The following is a 20336-nucleotide window of genomic DNA, read 5'->3' as shown; positions in this document are numbered from 1 at the left end:
TTATCACTACAACAACACTGTGAGTAAAGGAACTGGCTAAAGTCCATTTTGAAGTTGGAGTGCTAATTAACAAGTTCATGGTCACACAAACATGCAGCAGAGCAGAAGCTCTGATACAAGTGACTCAACTCAGAGGTTTATACTTTAGTCAGGGACTTCCCTTTCTTAATGTCAGTAGATTCTGTTTCTAATTCTTATCAGTGTAATATTAGCAAACACAGCAGTTTTGAATTCTTTACCTTTAACTCCTTGTTCCTAATTCATGCAGATAGATGGAGCAGCTATTCCCCAAGAGAGTTTATGAACTTGAGATGTAATTAAACCTTTTTCAGTTCTATTTTGCTCTAATGTATGATACAGAGATCAGTACACAGAAAGAAATCAGTCAGTGGAAAAAATAAAATGGAAATCTCTGCTGAGTCCTGGGGGAAACAGCTGAAAGGCAGGAGTTACAAATTAATTTATAGAAAGATAAATGTTCACCTGAGGATAAAGCACTGGGGACGCTGCTCCTGGAATAGCATGTGGTAAGCTCTTTCAGCACAAGAAAATATATGTGGAGGAAGTGAGGAACACAGCTTTCCAGAGTTACTTAAATAAAGCTGGGTGACCTAAAAAATTGTAAAAAAGTAATATAGTCAATACATTTCAAACTAATTGTTTCACCCCTCCTAATCCTGGGTCTTTTGTAAAGTTAATGATTATGAACAGAATCTCTGTATGTGTATATGTAGCACCAATACAGTAACTATGAAGAGTTTAATTAAAGAAAACAGAGCTGTAAGCATTGAGGATTTAATTAAGATGTAAAATTAAACATAACCAAAAGACTCATCAATACTGGCTTGTTCATTGCTTAAACCAAAACATACGACATTACTTTTTTATACCTCACATTTATTGTTCTTCAATGTCTTGACTTAAAAATCTTACAAAATGAAATATGACCATCCCTTGAAAAGTTAAAATGGAAATAAAAGGCCTAAGTTATAAACAAATTCATTTATTGCATGACAGAGCAGTTTCCCACAAATACTCTCTGCAGTATAGAATAACTTCTGTGACCCATATAGATGCAACTTGTACTCTCCTTAAAGCTTAAACATGAGTAGAAACAATTGTTTGCTAATGAAACCTCACTTTGAGGCTATCCTGATTTTTTTCAGCTAATATCAAGCAGATTTTTGAAAAAAATAGTCTGCTAATATCTACTTTTTTTTCTTTCAGAAGAAATAAATATAATAAAGACAATAGAAAATGTGTTTTAGATAAGATTGTGAACAGAAACACTATACCATCTTCTTACAGATATCCTTAAATAAATAATTTTACCTACCTTTTTATATACCTTTTGTCAGACCTTCTCATGGGCTTAGAAAATTAACACAGGCTCTACAGAAACCCGTGGCAGCTGGGGTACAATTGGAAGACTGTGAAGCATCTTGAATGCTACTGGATGCTGACACTTAAAACAACCAAATACCTTCCTTTCCATCATGTCCTGTTTTCTCCAACAATTCTAACAGCCTTTCCACCTCAGTGCCATTTTTTATTTGCTCCTTTCTCCAAACTAATCCAGTGCTTATCAGCTCTACCTGTCTCATATCTGTCTTATTTATTTAGATGTTAAACTATTTAGTCTACAATGCTGTGGATGAATGAATCCTCCACAATATGGTCTTATTCTCATTCAGGCTTCTGAGTTACCAAACTAAACAAGATTAAATCCACACCAATTCTTGAGGAATTATTTCACCATGTCACAAAGTAGAAAGAAAAACCTTCACATACTTATTGCAAGTGCTTTGTAAGTTTACATATTTTTCTAATATCTGAACTTCAAGAATATATTTGTCCTAACCAAACACAAATAAATTCTGCACAAATGTAAAAAAGCAGGATGACTATAGCACATCTCTGAAGTGGCATTTATGTTTTCCAAGTATTATAGTTCTACCATAATGTGTAACATGGTAGTATAGCATATTTCAATGTTAAAGTGCATTAATATTACCATTTAGCAATTGCATTGTTAATTACAAAGCAACATATATCAGTGCCCATTAACATGTGATTCCTTATGTCCTCTCTCAGAGTGAATAATTGCTTAGAAAAAGATGTATTATAGTAACATTCTATTGGAACGAAGTGTGGGAAGCCAGTATAAGCTAACAAAATAAAGATTGCCCAGAAGTTATTAACAGCTTTTTTTAAAAAGAGAAGTAAACCTGAAGTGTCACTGTTATTGAAAAATGTACATGATAATCTTCTCATTGCTTCATCCTGGCATTAAAAATGTTATCATGCCCAATATATCTTTGCATTCTTTTTTTTGACAGCTAACAAACCACATACCTGAAACAAAAAAGTTAACTAATGAGCCACATCTTATAGCACGTCAGTGTCCAGTGAGGAACTGACATAATCAATTCTTATTACTTTAATATACAGACCATCTAGCACTTTCAGACTTTTGATACCAGCTAAAGTGCTGCAATATACTTGAGCATTCCAAAAACAGAGAAAACAAAGCTATTTTATAACCATGTTTTTTTTGTTTTCTGATTTGTTTTTAATCTTCTAGGAAATATCTGCTAATGCTCAATTTCATGCAGATAATAATGATGGAGTAGAAGCAATGATGATCCTAGGTGACCCAATTACAGGACAAAAAGTGTGTCATATTAAACTTGCTAAAATATATCTGTCACAGAGAGAACAAGAGAAGATGTAGCAAATATTCGGGCAACATTTTAATATGTAAGCCTACTATCTAAATTATATTTCTTCACAGTTCTCTCTCGTTGCACAAAACTATGTAATGTAATGTAAAAAACACAGTGACAGATATTGAAACAATAACCCCCTTGGAAATAACTAGTCTGTCTCATAAGTTCATAAGATTAGAAAGATAAGGGTACTAGTATTCAAGAGAGAAACATCTGAAGCACTTCCTAAGTGGCCTTGTGCATACGACAGTGCACACATGGACTCAAGTTCCCATTGTCCCATTGTTCCCATGGTGCCTGTGCCCAGCAAGAGTCACCTCTGTACAACTGCTCAGTATGGTGCTAAGCTCATGCTGAGCACTTTGCACTCATTGCCTTTACAGTATCTAACTGAGTGGCCTGGTGTGGAGTACAGACATTTTGAGCCTTTCTGCACCAATGAAGGTCGTTACCTCTGTATTTTTGTTTTGGACAAGGTGGGGTGTGAAATCAAACAACCACTGCATGAAATATGCATCTACTTTTGCAAGTTTAATTGTGGCAGAAACAACCAAGGTACATCAGAAACTATACCTAAACAACTGAAAATACTACTGCTCACACAAAACATTAGCCAGATGGCTATATTACAAACAAGAAACAGAAAAAAGAGTGGTATCTTGGAAGAAAGTAACAATTTTTTGCTAGAATTTTCAAACTAAGATGCTTCCAATATAAAAAGGGCATGTATGTTAATTAATTTTATGGGTTTGGCCTTCCAAATGAACTATACAGTGAAGAAGAATTGCACTGTAATATTTTAAAGAAAGAATTCTTACCATGGTAGAATAAATAGGAAGTTCTTTAAATGGGTTAACAAGCAACAGTATATCACCAATGTAGGTCTGAAAAAAAGAAGATATAATTGCTGTATTAAGCAATAAATTAAATGTTTAAGGAGCGTAATGGTTTTCTTCCAGAAATGACTCTTGCAGAACCTTTTAAATCTAGCTATCAAAATATTAAAGCTAATCCAAAAATTCAGAGCTTTTAACTACATAACTTTAAATTGAGATCTAAATTTACAATTCAGATAGCATTAATTATTCTTTTTGTGATAAAACTGAGTTCTTCATCATGTAAAATTATGCACAGAAGAACTGCACTGCATACATTACTGGTAGATTATTCGAAAGTTAATTTGCAATTTACTATTTGTTAAACTACAAAAATGTGACACGCCACATAAATACGCCTCTCAAGCAATTTTTTATGGGATCAATGACTGGATTCAGAAATGCTACATTGATTACCCAGAACTGATAAATTAAAATATCTTGCTTGTGGGATAATACAGAGGAATTGATACATATATAAGCATTTATACATCCGTATGCATATTTGAGCATATGTAGACGCATAAAGAAAAAAATCCTGGGTATATTAAAAATAGCAAACCATCCACTGATTGGAAAGGTGCCAAATTTTTATTTAAACACTTCTATGTGAAAGATGTGTTTGAGTATGAGATTGTAGGTGACCCTTGCTGCTATACTCCTCACTCCACATAGGTAGCTGCTGCTGTATCCTGTTCTTGGAATGCAAAAATTCCATATCCATGTCTTGGAAGAGGTCAGGCAGCAAATCATCTTGTAAACAGTACCAGTCATGCTACCTTTTTCAAAATAAAGCATTTTGATCTGGGAAAGAGCAAAATACTGCCTTCCATAGTAAATGTACTACTTTTCTTCCGAAATGCAGTAAATTATTTCCTCTGTCTCCCCTACTCCAACTTCACTGTTGGGTTTTGCTGCAGAATGGAACTTTATTAGCTTCCCGAAACATGAAACAGGATGTGTTCAGTGCCAATGAGGGTTTTGGTTTGGAATTGGAGTCCAGGGAGTCCAAGTCTCTTGTTCAGCCTGGAGAATAGAAGGCTTCAGGGAGACCATACAGTGGCCTTCCAGTACCTGAAGGGGGCCTACAAGCAAGTTGGGGAGGGATTTTTTACAAGGGGTAATGGATTAAAACTGGGAGAAGATTTAGGTTTGACTTTAGAAAGAAATTGTTTAGTGTGAGGGTGGAACAGGTTGCCCAGAGAAGCTGTGGAAGCCCCCTCCCCCGAAGTGTTCAAGGCCAGGTTGGATGGGGCTTTGAGCAACCTGGTCTAGTGGGAGGTGTCTCTCCCCATGCTAGGGGGATTGAAGAGGAGGTGGGAGACTTGCATGGATGAGTAAGGGTCTACTGGAAAAACTCAAATGGAAGTTTACAGAATATGGGAAACAAGACTGGCCACTTGGAAGGAATATAGGAATGCTGTCAGAGGATGCAGAGATGCAACAAGGAGTTACTGAATGCCTTCTTTGCTTCAGTCTTCACTACTAAAACTGTCCCTCATGAATCCCAGGCCCTGGAGGCAAGGGGAAAGGTCTGGAGAGAGGAAGACTTTCCCTCAGTAGAGGAGGAACAGGTTAGACACCACTAAGCGAAACTAGACATCCATAAACCCATGGGCCCCAGTGGGATGCATCCACGAGTGCTGAGAGAGCTGGCTGACATTATTGCTGAGCCACTGTCCATCATCTTTGAGAGGTCATGGAGAGCTGCCTGAGGACTGGAGTACAGCCAGTGTCACTGCAGTCTTCAAAAAGGGCAAGAAGGATGACCTAGGAAACTACAGGCCAGTTAGTCTCACCTCCATCCCTGGAAAGGGGATGAACAAATAATTCTGGATGTCAGCTCTAAACACGTTGAAGAACAGTAAGTTACTGGGAGTGGTCAGTATGGATTTACCAAGGGGATATCATGCTTGACCAATCTCATAGCCTTCTATGATGTTATAACTGGCTGGATAGATGAGGGAAGAGCAGGGGTGTAATCTACCTTGACTTCAACAAGGCTTTTGGCACTGTCTCCCATAACATCCTCATTAAGAAACTCAGGAAGTGTGGGTAGATGAGTGGATAGGGAGCTGGATTGAGAGCTGGTTGAGTAACGGGGTTAAGTTGACACCTGTAGCCAGTGGTGTTTCCCAGGGGCCAACACTCAGTCTGGTCTTGTTCCACATATTCATCAACAACCTGGACGAGGGGACAGAGTGTATCCTCAGCAAGTTCACTGATGTACCAAACTGGGAGAGGTGGCTGACACTCCAGAGGACTGTGTTGCCATCGAGTGTGAACTGGACAGGCTGCAGCACTGGGCAGAGAGGAACCTAAGGAGGCTCAACAAGGGCAAGTGTAGGGTTCTGCACCTGGGGAGGAAGAACGACATGCACCAATATAGGTTAGGGGTGGACCTGCTGGAAAGCCGTTCAGAGAAGGATCTGGGAGTCCTGGTAGACAGCAAATTATCCATGAGCCAGTAATATGCCCTTGCTGCCAGGAAGGCCAATGGAATCCTGGGGTGTGTAAGGAAGACTGTGGTCAGTAGGTTGAGGAGGGTCATCCTCCCCCTCTACTCTGCCCTAGTGGGGCCACATCTGGAATACTGAGTCCATTTCTGGGCTCCCCAGTTCAAGAGAGACAGGGTACTACTAGACAGAGTCCAGCAGAGGACAACAAAGATGACCGGAGGATTGTAGCATCTCCCTTATGAGGCTGGGCTGAGACAGCTGGGACTTTGTAGCCTGGAGGAGAGAAGGCTGAGGGGAGACCTTATTAATGTCTATAAATATCTAAAGGGCGAGTGTAACGAGGATGGAATCATGCTCTTTTCACTAGTTCCCAGTGACAGGACAAGGGGCAATGGCCACATGCTGGAATACAAAAAATTCCATCTAAACATGAGGGAAAACTTCTTTATGATGAGGGGGACAGAGCACTGGAACAGGCTGCCCAGGGAGGTTGTGGAGTCCCCTTCTCTGGAGATATTCAGGACCCACCTGGATGCAGTCCTGAGTAATGTGCTCTAGGGGATCCTGCTTTAGCAGGTTGTTGGACTAGATGATTTCTAGAGGTCCCTTCCAACTGACGACTGTGTGATTCTCTGACTTTTCCTTCAAAGTCTGAGAGCCAAATCAACCAAAGATGCAAGGGATGCATCAGATGCTGACACTCTACCAAAGCACAATGGTTGCTGTTGAGCAGAATATTAATGATTACTGCCTATAAATTTCCATTAAGCTAAGGAGGATGAGAAAGCCGGGTATGAGATAAATCTCCAGTATTTTAAAATGAAATACTTTATTTTTATAAACACTGAGTATTTGTTCATCTTCCAGAATTCAGTTATTTATCTGTGTTTGGCATTTTTGAAATGGAGACAAAGCTCCATTACTCCATAAAGTAAATGCTGATAATAAAGTAGGATTTGATCCATGGTTCTAAAAAACAGAATTAACTAAATGCCGTAACAGCTAGAACAGAAGTCCCAGAATTTCAAAGTTATTCACAGCAACAAGCCAGTTCTCCATATTCCTTTAATCTAAATAGTGGGATCAACTTACATATTTTAAAATAATTTGCATGTTTCAAATTAGCATGCCACTCAGCTGTTCAGTAAGTTAGAAATAAGTTGTGAATAAGATATGAACGGGAATGTCAAAATTTTCAGATGCAGATTTTTCTCCAGAAGTAATCTGTGCCTAACTGGATACCAGGAAAAACTGGTACCAAAACCTTGCTCTAATTACTACATTTCTATATAGATGATTAACATTACAATATAGTGATTTCTGAAATGTAGGAATAGATAACGAGCAATTAAGTCTCCCGTGTTGAATTCTAAGTAATTTAAATAAAAATTTATTTTAAATTTCCAGTAATCATGTGGTCTATTAAAATTAACACATTGTGAAAGATGGAAGAATCCATAGTTTGGGAGGTAAGGTGACATGTGCCCATCAATTTTTACCAGTACACCTGTCCCGTGAAATAAACACACAGAAATTTTATCCAAACCTATCTGAAGGGTTATTCCATTTTTTTATTTCTGATTTTTCCTATATAAACTTGAGAAACTGCAGGGCTCACACAAACTTATATCCTGATCCATCTAAATATTAGTCATGAGTCTGGAGCAGGTTACTATGTAGTACTTATGATAGCATTCCTATTTTTCCTATTCTCTCATTTGCTCTTTTTTGAAAGCCTACTGTTGACAGATGAATAGCAACTCACATATATCTGGTTATTATTGAAACGTTTCTGAATCTCATAAAGCAGGCTGCTGTCTGTTAGCTCACTCAGGGAAGCCAAGTCATCATTTGGGGCTGGAGGTATCAGCTTGATCTAGAAAAAAAAAGAAAAAAAAGATAACTAAAATAACTTCACAACCAATCATTCTGTACGCAATGTTACAATCTCAAGTATAGACCTAGATCACTAGAATTTAGGGGGAAAAAAATGCATTAGGAAACTAGAAAGGTGTCACTCCTCCCAAACAGTTACGCATCATTAATCTTCAGAACTTCAGAAATTATTTTAGATGTTAAGATGTAGAACTGAATAAGTCTAATGGACTCTTAAGAACATAGACCCATACTAAAATGCAATTGTTATCCCTGAATCCCAGCTCAAAAGGAATTTGTCTGCTCTCTTCAATAAATGTTTATGGCAGGAGAAATCAAGACTATGAAAGTTAGGGCACTTGTAAACTATTCCTTGCACAGTATTTAGCAAAGCTCTCATACTACTCTACAGGATTAAAAATGCTATTGGAATTTTTCCTGAAGAGTGGAAGTTAATGAGAAGTGGGAATCACATTGTCAGGGAGAACAAATGAGATTCAGAAGCAGCTACTTTAGCCAAAACTGGAGAATGAAATCTGCTTAACAATTTTGAGATTTAAGAGGAATAATGTAAGCTCTGGAAAGTACAGTAATGCTAAGGAAACCAAAGCAAAATCCAAAAGACAGAATAAGAGATAGAAGAATGCCATATCGGGGGGGGGTTGGAACTAAATAATCTTTAAGGTCCCTTCCAACTCCTATGATTCTATGATACGATGAAGAAAAAAAAAGTCAGTGACAAGGAAATTTGCTTAAAGACAAAATAAACATTGATACATTAAGCAATGTGTTTATAAGTTATGATCAACACTTAAAATGTAGATTGATTCTTTTTTTTATGTCAGCCCAAAGAAAAACATTTTTGCACTTCTTACAATGGAAAATTCTCAGGTGATCAATGGTAGAATTACTTGCATTATTTGTTCAGAGTTTATCAAATTACTCTCTTGGTGTCTGTCTTGAGGATGGCAACGAAGATGAAACTTCTTTGTTCTCTTGTTCTGCTTAGTTTGAATGCTCAGGAGAACAGCAGACACTGCCCTTTCTTGGAGAACAACTCGGCATCCTCAGCCTCTGGCAGTGGCACATGACAGAAGCTGCAAGCGGACTGGGAGATTTTGGAGGGAACATGGGAGTGTGCTTCTGGCAAGGAGAAGACCCCAAAGATTATGGATACTTGTGAACTGATCCCAAGCTACTGAACTTCCATTGTTTCTGTAGGCTGAAGGTCTAGTTCAAAAACACAGTGCTTTGGGTTCTCTTTCTACACTTGCAGGATCAGCACTATGTGATATTGCTGAAGAACTTCATCTTAACAAAACAAGACTTGTGTCATCTCTTCATCTCACTATTTCAAGATTCTTGAAACATACGTGCAAACACATGTTCATATGCAATTTTGTAGGTGACCATCAGAAAACACTTTGAAGTTTGTACTTGTAAATAAGCAGGATTAATTAGAGGTTTCACATCTAGTTTAAATAATATATTTTTGACCCTATCAATATTTTTCTTCTAAAAATAGGAGTATTGAAAACCAGTATCAAGATATTCAGTGAACAGTCATAAAACAGATGGTTTGCTTACTCTTCAATTTTACCAAGAAGAAACAAATTATGCACAGCAGATATCACAAGGACAGAACCACTAGCCCTTATGACACAAAACAGAATCTTGCTGGTTTTTTTCACCAGCTCCACTAGTAGCAGATGCTGGTACGGAACAAATTAAGTTACAAAACCTTGAAACCTTCTCTAGTCTATAAATAGAGAAATACAAACTGTAGAATATGAACTTCATACTTCATTTTACATTAAATATTCTTGCAAGTTCAAGGTGTTTGTCAAAAAACGACTGCTCTCAAATCAGCACAAAAAAAAACCCCAACAACCCAAGACACCTCTTTTTATCTGTACTTATTATATGTTTAACTGATGTCATGGCACTATCAACATTTTTTTTCTTAACTTTCAAGATTTTTATGGCCTTTGTTATTCTAATATTATGCAGACACAGTCCAAACAGTCAAGTACTATGCTTTGGTTTTCAGTCACCTGCACAACTCAACCTTCCTTTGTCACAAGACTTACCATCAAAGAAACTGCAAAACAGAGCAAAATTAAGTGTTACGCAGCATGTATGAAGCCATAGCTCCTCACAGAGGAAAGGGCTTACAAGGTTTTAGCTTCTGCTGAGTCCCAGAGCCCTGCAGTACCTTTTATCTATGGAGGGCAAACTTCGACACTTTTCTGTACTTCAAGCTCTGTAGCTATTACTGCTTTTTTTTTCTTCCTTTCTTCCTTTCTTTTTTTCTTTTTCTTTTTCTTTTTCTTTTTCTTTTTCTTTTTCTTTTTCTTTTTCTTTTTCTTTTTCTTTTTCTTTTTCTTTTTCTTTTTATTAGAATAGATCCATCATGGAGATTTTCACAATAACACTGGGGACTTCAAGAAACTTCCATTTTGGACAGACAGAGTGTTTGGAAAAATCAGTGAACATCTTTTGTCTTTAATAATTTCCTTACTCTTCCCCTAAAGAGAAATACATCCTGTAGAAAATAATGCTTAAAACAAGTATATGAGGAAACAGGCAAACTCCTCACAGAAAGCTGTGTCCTGTTTTTAACAGCTCTACCAACAGGCAATAAATATTGATGACTAAAATGGCATATGTAAATCTCATATGGATGTAAAAGCATGAATATTAGCAAGAGATTTTTTAAAGTTTTTCCCACTCATCCACTAAAGCAGGAAAGGTGGACATCTGCAACAGATACTGAGCTAGACATAAACTAGTGACCCATAAAAACTGTAAGGAAAATGCACCTTACAACATTAGGTCTGGATGTACTAGCAGCATACCTCTACAAGGACAAGAAGGCAGTAGTGCCCCATCACACCTTAAAGATGCTTTCTATTTCTTTCTTTCATAGTAAAAAGTGTGAAAAAACACCTCTCATTCCATTAAGCCCAAAAAGCAAAACATTTACAAATGCCAAAGATTAAGTATCTCAATGAGATTATTTACTAGATGTACTACATATACCACTTGTACATGTAAATTTAACAATGTACTTTCCCACAGTCCTCATCTCACTGATTTGTATTTTTCAGAGATGTGTTCTAAAACAGTGTAGTCTATCAAAATGTTACTGTGAATTTTCTCCTTTCTCCTGTCTATTTAAAATGATTCTTGAAGTATTCTTAAAGAAAGCAGAATAAAAGTTTTGGATAAGAAAAACATACACAGGTCGTTTGCTATATCTGCCTGTATTTTTCTGTCTGCCTATTCTAGAGGTTTATTTCTCATCTCATTAAAAAAAATGCAGAGCTTTGTGTCACAAAGAAGATGACTTCTTGCTTGTTTTGTTTTTAATCATAGCAGTTGGATGTAAGGCTGGCTACAAAACAAGAATTCCACTTGGCAAAAAACAAAGTAAATTACATTTTAGAGTTTGTTTTTGATGATACACATGGCAATTGAACAAAATGAACAAAAGAATTCCAAAACCTAGTTGAAGTTTCTTGTAGAGGGAAAGCAGATGAAAGACAGAAGCCCATGACCTCCTTGTTTTTATTAGTCTGCTCACTTGGCTTGCAGGAACAAAGCAGCCAGAGGTCTTCACTATATACTCCCTTGTGTCTTAGCAAAACTCGGAACACCTGTGCCAGAGAATGAGCTTCTCTTTATCTAACTCTATAAAGATTAAACCTGCTCTAGGCTAGAAACAAATGTCTTCATTTGTAAATAAAATAAGGGTTTGGATTCAAGCACTGTCCTGATGATCTCCATATTTTCTGAACTATTAGCATACTTCCTCTTACATTCTTGGCTCATGCCAGGTAGCACTCCTACAGGGAACACCTGGGTATCACTCAGATCACATTCCCTTGGACATTTCCCATAGGCTATTAGGGCACAGCCTCATCTTTTCAGGGACAAAATAGCCTTGTTTTATGGATGTGCACTGACCCATCCCACATATCCCTAGGTCTTGGCTTGTTTTATTTCATAATCAAGATACATCCAAAGATACTGACTCTATAGACAGATGGTTAGAAACTTGGAGTTAAACTCCAAGTAAGGGAATTGAAATATTTTTCCATTAACTTGTTTTCTATGAAATTTAGGATTTGGTGATTCAGCATTTTCTGACTCTTTGCATCAAAATCACAGCTCAAGGAGCAAATCCATTATAAATTAGAGTCTCTAAATGCATTAAAGTCACAACAGATTTGACACGATAGCAAACATTATTTATGTTATTAATAACTTATTTGTGGGGTCCTTCAAATTCTCTTATTCTCATCTATTTTTCTGAGTACAAGAGACGTTTTCTGAAAACTCATACAAATGGATTTTCTCTATTTTTTTGCCTTGATGCATATTTCTGGCTACCACACTGATTGCACAAAGCAGATTTTATGAAGCATAAAAAGAAAAATAGCCATAAATAGAACGTAAGTTCCAATATAACTATGTCTCTGGAAGTTATTAGTTTTTTGATCTTTTTGTAATGCTAACAATGAGGATTCCTATTTACTCATTTAATTTACATATACTTAGCATTCACAATCTGCTGAGATACTAATCTCTAATGTTTTTTGGGGGTTTTTTTAAGGTTTTTTTCACTTAGATAAGTATGTATTCTAGCTCTTATGTGTAATACTATGATATACAGTCTCTTGTGCCTGTGGTGGTACTAGAACAATTGAAAGAGCATCAGGGGACACTCTATCACATAGTTCATATGGCTAACAATATATAAGCAATTACAAGTTAAAGACTAAATATTTTTTTTAAAAGACCCAATTAAGAAGAAGAAAATATTCCATCTATATTTGTAGCATGAAGCACATAATTCAATTTCAGGGCTGTAATTTTAATCTGCTATCAGAAAAATATACTTCCCAGCTGAGAGGAAGAGAAATTGCCAGTTACGATAAAGTTCTGGAAATTATTCATACTGCTTTATTTATTTGGCAGCACAGACCTTGACGTTACAGATGCTCAAAGAAAATCTTGTACCTAGGAAAAAGGCAAAGGCTAATACAAGCCATGAGAGACCCAAAATACTTTATCAAAGTAGTCATTTGATCCCCATCTCCTATGCTTCATGCTACAAAAATCTTACTTCATGAGAAATAATATTTGGTTAAGGCTCTTTTTCATTATTTTTACAATTAAAAAAACCTGAGGCTAAATATTAATTTGAGCTGTTAGTTTTCTCAAAGCCAAAAATTTAGAAGCTTTCTCTATTAAAAATGCATGTTTCAGATGCAGTAAGATGAGTTTTTTCTCTCTGATCCTCTAGTAAAGGTCTAATCTGCATGCCATATTGCCTAAGAATGTATGAAATTTCTTACACAGAGTATAGGAAACCATGCTGATCTATTTCAATAATATATGAACATAAAATCCAAGTAATGACTCCACATACCCTATTGAAAAATTAAACAGTACATGATTACTTTGAATGGAGCTTGGAATACAACTGGAAATAATAAAAGATAGAGAAACTCATTAGAATTAGTGTACTCAAGAAGCAGAGAGGGGAAAGAGATTGTTAAAAGCTTTCCTTTGGTATCAGCACTAAATGAAATTTTTACTTCCCACTTTAAAATTTTACTTTTCTGCTCATTGTGAGCAGTATGTTTACATTACTGCACCTTCCTGTTCTGTAAAAAGCTGAGACTTACCAAAAAACCACAACCAAAAATCATTAGCAAGAACATGCTGAAACAATAAATACTTTTGACAGAAGTCCAATTTCCAGGATCACAATTTTTTCACTTCAAAAAAGAAAAAAATGTTGAATATATTTTCAATTGACAAAGCATGGGAATTCTTCAGTTTAATAAAATCAAACTGTTTCCTGAATTGATTAAAATATTTTACACACTTTTGTCCATGAGAGCCAAAACTTATTAAGCCCTCCTGAACTGAAAAATTCGGTTAATTCATAATTCATTTTTTTTTAATTCAACCAGTCATTTAAAAACACAACAGAACATAAGATACATATTCCTTCTAGTTCATGTAGAGCAGAATTTCACTGAGAGTTTTCTGAAGAAATTTTTCAGCTAACGGCTTAGTTTGAGGAGCACTGAGCCCTTCAACTGCCAGCACCCCTGAACTGTCACCAGTAGCTGGTAGGAAGCAGCTGTTCAACTTGCAGAGAGGGGACTCGGCAGGGTCAGACTGACTGGGGGGAGTTATCAAGGAGACAAGTGCAAGTGATATTGCCACGTGGTGAGGGAAAAAAATTTACTGTGGTCTTCAGTCTCATTAAGTTTACAGTTTCCAGACCTAAGAACTATCAAACATTTCAAGAAACTGCATGCCATTACCTGTTCAAGTTTGGTTGCAGTGTTCACAGTGACACTTTCAGATGCACTGTCTTGAGATTGCTGCTTACATAAACCTTTAGCTGCATCTTTAAACATGATGTCTTTCTCCAGCAAACTGTCCTGCTTGGCAATCGGTAAAGCCAAGGGATTGCTACAAAGAGAATCAATAAAGCAATTAGACTCCTGAAGATATCAGACAAAGAAAAGATTGACAAATGGGGGTGGCACAAAGACAGAACTTAGATACAATTCAGGGCTGAGACACGAGTTCCTGGTCCACAAACAAAAAAGAAATTGCTGAGAAATAAAGTGTTCGCTTAGCTTGGGCTGCTCCCAAAGACATAGTGCCAAACACTTTGATTTAAAATTCATCTTTATGCATAATTTTTTTAAAAAGAACTGGGCAAGCCAAAGAGAATATGCATGAGTCTCCTTTTGACAGCACTAGGCTGGCAAATCAATAGCCAATTTGGAAACTGAATTTAAAATACACAATTAACCTATCTGACACTGTTTTGAAAAATACTAGGTATTAAAATAATTCAATACAGATATTGCAATTGCAGTTAAAATTAAATTCCACCACTTTTTAGCTTACTTTTAATCAGACAATATCCAATTCATATTTTATGACCAAAAGCTGCTTTGAATTTGTGATATGCTAAAAAAACCAAACCCAAGCAAAGGGCAGATGTATAATGTAAACCTAATCTTACACACATGGAGATGTTTTCCCTACTGACACTTCAGACCTTATCATGCTTCTGAGAAACAACAATGACAAAATTGTAGATTATTTTGGCAGTGTTGCATGACCAGAGGAATTAGTGAAGAATCAGTGTCAGGAGCTGAGAACACAAAAATCTTAAAAAATAATTGTCTGGGCTCTGACAGTGCAAATGAGACAATCTCATGGAGTGTACAGCAGCTCCCTGCCAAAATGTGTGCATAATTTCTTTGAAAGGAAAGGTGGACTCAATGTGGGAATATGGGAACAGTGCATTTTACCATGGGATAAAGCCCAGATGTCAAACTTAACTAAAAAAATCTCAGTTACTCAGTGACCTGTATTTGAGCACTGGTTATAATAAAGTCAGGATTATACACACAGTTTACTCAAAAGAAATGAAAAGTATCCATAGCTAACATTTATTTTTATTCAGAAGAACTGCTGTTGGAAACAGAATTGAAATGCAGACATAGTTTTAGAAAGGTTAAGTCCTAAGCAGAGGCAAAGCACCTTCTAGCAAGAGTTCATTGGAAAACAAGTAAAAGTAGCTTAAAAAATTAAAGAAAAAAAAAACAAACACAAAAAAAAAACAAACAAAGCCTTGTAGTTGACTAAACTCGCAGTGTTTGCAGAGTTTCAACATTTTGTAATGATATTTCCAAAAGTTCCTTTCTAAGAATGTTTTGTTTCAGAAACTGATGTAGAATGCCTAGAGCAACACTAGTGAAAATAAAAATTTCTATTTACTGCTTTGATTTACCTAAGATAAATTTTTCATTAATTTGTTTATCAAATGTCACATGGACAAAAGATCCAAAAGCTAACTGGTTTTGCCCTTTTTCTTCATTTGGACTGCAGAAAAGTAAAGTCATTAGTTAACTGTTTTAATGCAATTAGATGTCATAGAACAAGAGATATCAGTGACTAGACAGTAGAAGAAATCACTGTTACACCCACAAGCAAAAATTACCAATAATAATGCATATTCTACCCAGAGTCAAAATTGAACAAAACATTATGAAAGTGGTTTTTTTGAGTAGTTTTTGCTATTGTCCAAAACTGACCAAATTACATCCTGAATTATTTTTAATATTTAATCAGAGAAAAAGAGAAGGAAGCATAAACAAAATTAATTGAAATACTAAAAACTGAAGAACTGCCACTAATAACTTTTTATTTTTAATGTGATTTTTCTTAAATTGTGAAGATCCAGGATTTTTTTTTTCTGTGAATTTAAACCTTACCCATTTATTCTTACCACTTTCGTGTTAACTACACCACACACATTAGAAACACTTCTTAAAATTCAGCTGTAGACTTCTTGCAACCAAATAAACTCTACAGTTGTCACAAAAGAGAAGCAGGTTGGAAGTCACAGCAAAGTATGAGAAAAAATGGTGCCTACTGTTCTCACAGATGTCCTTAAGAGGACAATAATAACATGACTTAACAGGCATCTTCCATGTATTGATGTACAAGAGTATAGAATTCTGTGTATTTTTTGAGATTTTAATAGGACTTTATATGATGGAAATGCTGACATATAATTTGTATTACAACAAAAATATGAAAGATTACTAGAAAGGTAAAACATATTAAAATTACTCCAATAATTAATTATGACTCAGATTCAGGAAGACACTGTGAAAATCAAAATGAACAAAAATATTTTTTTTTTCCAGAAATTAGTGGCTTCTTAGAAAAATATTTCTGTTAATATTCCTGTATCTTTCTATTAGTCACCAGATTAAGTCAAGCAATGCCATTGAAAATTGAACTACAGGACATCACAAGAGAGTTTATGTTAATGTAGGCAAGTGGATTACCATGAATTGTATTATTTTATGAAAATAAATGGATAATTTATAGATAATTAACCACAAAGGGAGACTTAAGCCAAAATAATGTTGCATAATAGAGAGGAAGGAGGATTATCTAGGATAATCTAATTTGAACAAGGTAGGACTGTTGCTACTGGCATACCTGACTGGGAAAAAACCTTGCATGCTACATGGAGGAACAGTTATTTTAATTTCTAACTGTATAAGCCATCATATATGGAATTAATATGTAGTTTTATGTAGGGTTTTTTCTATATCAACTGAGAATGTTTTCTATATGTTGCCATCCTCTAGCACATTCCTGTTTTTCAAGAAAAACAAATCATTCAAACAAGTGGGAGTTGATAATCAAATAATTGGCAATTTTATCATCAATATTTGAATCACTGCAGCAGTTTACAACTTGGTAGAAAGATGTTATAAAGGTATTACATCAAGATTCTGCAATGTCATTTTCATGGGCTATTTGTGCTTACAGCTTTTGTTGGAGAAAACTTGTTACTGTAATCCTTTCACAGGCAATTCTGAATCCTCTAAACTCTATCTACACCACTTAACATCTGTAAACTGTATAATCTCTGAAATGTCAGTCTACAAAACTTTTTAAAGTTACATAGCAGAAACTCCAGAATGTATTAAACACTAGAAGAGTGTTTGAAAGCACTAGAGCAATTGAAATGCAAGTTGCTACATAAATGGCTAAAAAACATGCTGTGTAAGAAGAAAAATGTAATCTCTTTTTTGCTTTTTTTGTCTCGGACACATCTGTATATATTTTACTTCACAATCTTCTGCTAATTTTGAGACACATCCTTTACTATAACTAACATTTACTGACTTAAATATGTAGCAGAAAATCTATAATGTGATTAAGTTAGCACTTCTTTGAGAATAAGTTCCTAATTTTTTAGCATTTATTACTACCTAGATGACTGAACTATCTCTGTGTTTAGGGACTATTTCACCAAGAAAATGATACAAGTAGATCACTAAACTAAAAGTGCAGTGGTGATCAGTGCAGTCACACCACAAGCCTAAAGTCACCTTTATACAGCCAATTTAGTTTCCTGAAGCATAAATTATGTCAATTAATGTATACTGGTGCAGGTGTTCTTGCCAGTAAAGTAAAAGAATTTCTTCTAATTGTACCATTAGAGTTAAGACTGGCAAAATGTTCCAGCATAGACCTTAGGTTTGCTGCATTGATCAACCTTCAAAAAAATGACATGACAGTAGTTAATTAGCTACTTTACTTGGTCAACCTTCAAAGAAACTCACACTGGTAATAGAAAGGAAAGACAAATGCTGACTATATGACAATGTGGTCTCCAATACAAAAACAGCTCTCTACTTGTTGGTCTCTACTGCCACCCACTTTCATGGGCCAGGTTCCACCATTTTATTCACAAATGATAAAACTTTATCAAAACAGCAAAAAAAACTCAGATAAGATGGCAATGCATTAATTAATGGTACATCAAAAGCATGTTTCTAAATCCTTATAATGAAAATGCTACCAGAATTTCTATAATGCAATGAGCAAAGTGTATTTCCTGCAAATTTCTCTACTGGGCATAAGCTGCAAGATTTTGGTAGCAGAGAGGCTGCAGGGGGGTCTTTGTGGAAAGAGGTCACACAATGCCCCATGCTGACTACAGCCAATTCCAGCCAGCTCTGCAATGGACCCACCATATGACACAGCTGAGCCCACTGGACAAGCTGGTGGTGCCTCTGTGAAAACATGTTTGAGAAAAGGCAGAAAACATCACAGGGAGAGAGGAAGAGGGAACAAAAAGAATGAGAAGCAAAAGAGAAATCAGTAAGGTCAGAGGAGTAGGAGGTGCTCCATGGCAGAGCAGGCACCACCACCTCCTGAAGTGACTTCAGTTATTTCTCTTGGCCACTGCTTCCTTCTTGCTCTTTTCCTGTGTGGCACATGGAGGAGTCACACTGGTGCAGGTACAACTTTGGAAGCACTGCAGCCTGAGGGTAGCTCTACACCAGAGCAGATCTTTCCCTGAAGGCACTATGGCCCTTGGAAAAGCAGGCATACCCATTATGGTGCAGCAGCTTGTGGAGGACCCATGCCAAAGCACAGGAAAGAGCAAGAAGGTAGGAGCAGCAGAGAGAAATGACTGCAACCCTGCCCTGTTGAAACCTGCATTCCTCACTGAAGGGATTAAGCGTAACTTGCAGCAATAACAAGGGGAGAGAGAAGAGGTGCTTGAAGTGAAACTAAACTTCAGAAAGGGATGGGGGGAAAGGTGTTTTCCTTAAGTGTATAAATGTTTGCTTCCTTTTGTGCTTTTGTTTCTAAGCAATATAAATCTAACTACGAATTTGCAACTGCTGTATCATTTTATCTGTGACTGCACATACTATTTTTACTTTCAGGACTTATCTCTGCATCTCTCAAAAGCAATTATAATTTTACTACAATATTCCCATCTACCTCAATAAAAGCAAGTTTGGGTCTACAGTACTAACTTCTAATAATTCTGCGAAGACAACTCCAGATTATTTTACTGGCAAGTATAACAATGTATTTTAGTAGTCACAGTCTATATTTATAGAATTAAGGTTGACAAAAGAGATGAGAGATACAAATACAAAAGATTATTTAGCAGATTTCCAAAGTGACAGTTACTTGACCCATCAAATTGCAAAGAATCATAGAATCACAGAATGGTTGGTCTGAAGGGACCTCTAGAGGGCATCTTGTCCAACCCCTCTGCTCAGGCAGGGACATGTAGAGCCAGCTGCTCTGGACAATGTCCAGATGGGTTTTGAATATCTTCAAGGACACATAAACAGGATTCACAGATTGACAAATACACTGGTCTCAGTGGATCACTCTTAACAACAAAAAAACTTACAGTTTATTGGAAATTGTGGGCAGATCATGGATGATCTCCTCATATGGCTCTTCTTGAGATAAAGTAGAAACAGCTAAAGGGTCTTTCATTTTTTCATCCCAAACACTTTCAGCCTTCAGAAGCATTTCCGCAATAAACTCAGAAGCTGCAACATCTAAGACATTGGAAGACCAAGATAGTAGTCAAAGAAAAAAGCGCAGAAAAGCACTTTTTGGTCAAAATCTCTAAATCATATTAAGACTAAGCAACCAATTAGGTAAAATGAAAATAACAGCTCAGATATTGATGTTTTGAACTCAGCATTTCAACGAAAACATGTACTGAAATGATTTTCAAATCTTTTACACTTCTACAAATTAGATTTAAGGCTTTCAGATACAGAAGCACTGAAATCAGCTGTTTGTAGACCAGAAATACAGTTAACTCAGGTGTATTAAATATGTACTAAATGTGGTTAGCTAGCTAGTTCATAGACTTTTATACAAATACAAACTGGCGTGTACCTAACCACAAACAACTTTCCTGAGGTAAAGCATCATGAAGTTCCCTGTGAGTGCATTTGTAGGTGGCACATCGTTTAAAGCACAACGTATCTTAGATTTTT

At 36.3% G+C, this 20336-nt stretch overlaps 1 protein-coding gene across 6 annotated transcripts in view; it reads right to left on the bottom strand.

Annotated features, from left to right (window-relative positions):
- The window catches only part of MYO16 (myosin XVI), a 365593-nt gene that overhangs the window by 165212 nt on the left and 180045 nt on the right, over nt 1–20336 (bottom strand). For all 6 annotated transcript variants that reach the window (XR_007888391.1, XM_051608256.1, XM_051608258.1 and 3 more), the window contains exons 9-13: nt 19733–19886; nt 14286–14436; nt 7829–7939; nt 3548–3613; nt 484–611 (exon numbers count right to left, since the gene is read on the bottom strand). Coding sequence is in view for 5 of the 6 variants with exons in the window: in XM_051608256.1 (XP_051464216.1) it covers nt 484–611; nt 3548–3613; nt 7829–7939; nt 14286–14436; nt 19733–19886 (610 nt within the window). In the remaining variant the exon portion in view is untranslated. The remainder of the gene's footprint in view (nt 1–483; nt 612–3547; nt 3614–7828; nt 7940–14285; nt 14437–19732; nt 19887–20336) is intronic.

The sequence above is a fragment of the Apus apus genome, chromosome 1 (assembly GCF_020740795.1).
Source record: "Apus apus isolate bApuApu2 chromosome 1, bApuApu2.pri.cur, whole genome shotgun sequence".
NCBI classification, from domain to species: Eukaryota; Metazoa; Chordata; class Aves; order Apodiformes; family Apodidae; genus Apus; species Apus apus.
Note: the sequence above shows the minus strand (reverse complement) of the source record. Positions and strands in the feature narration are given on the sequence as shown.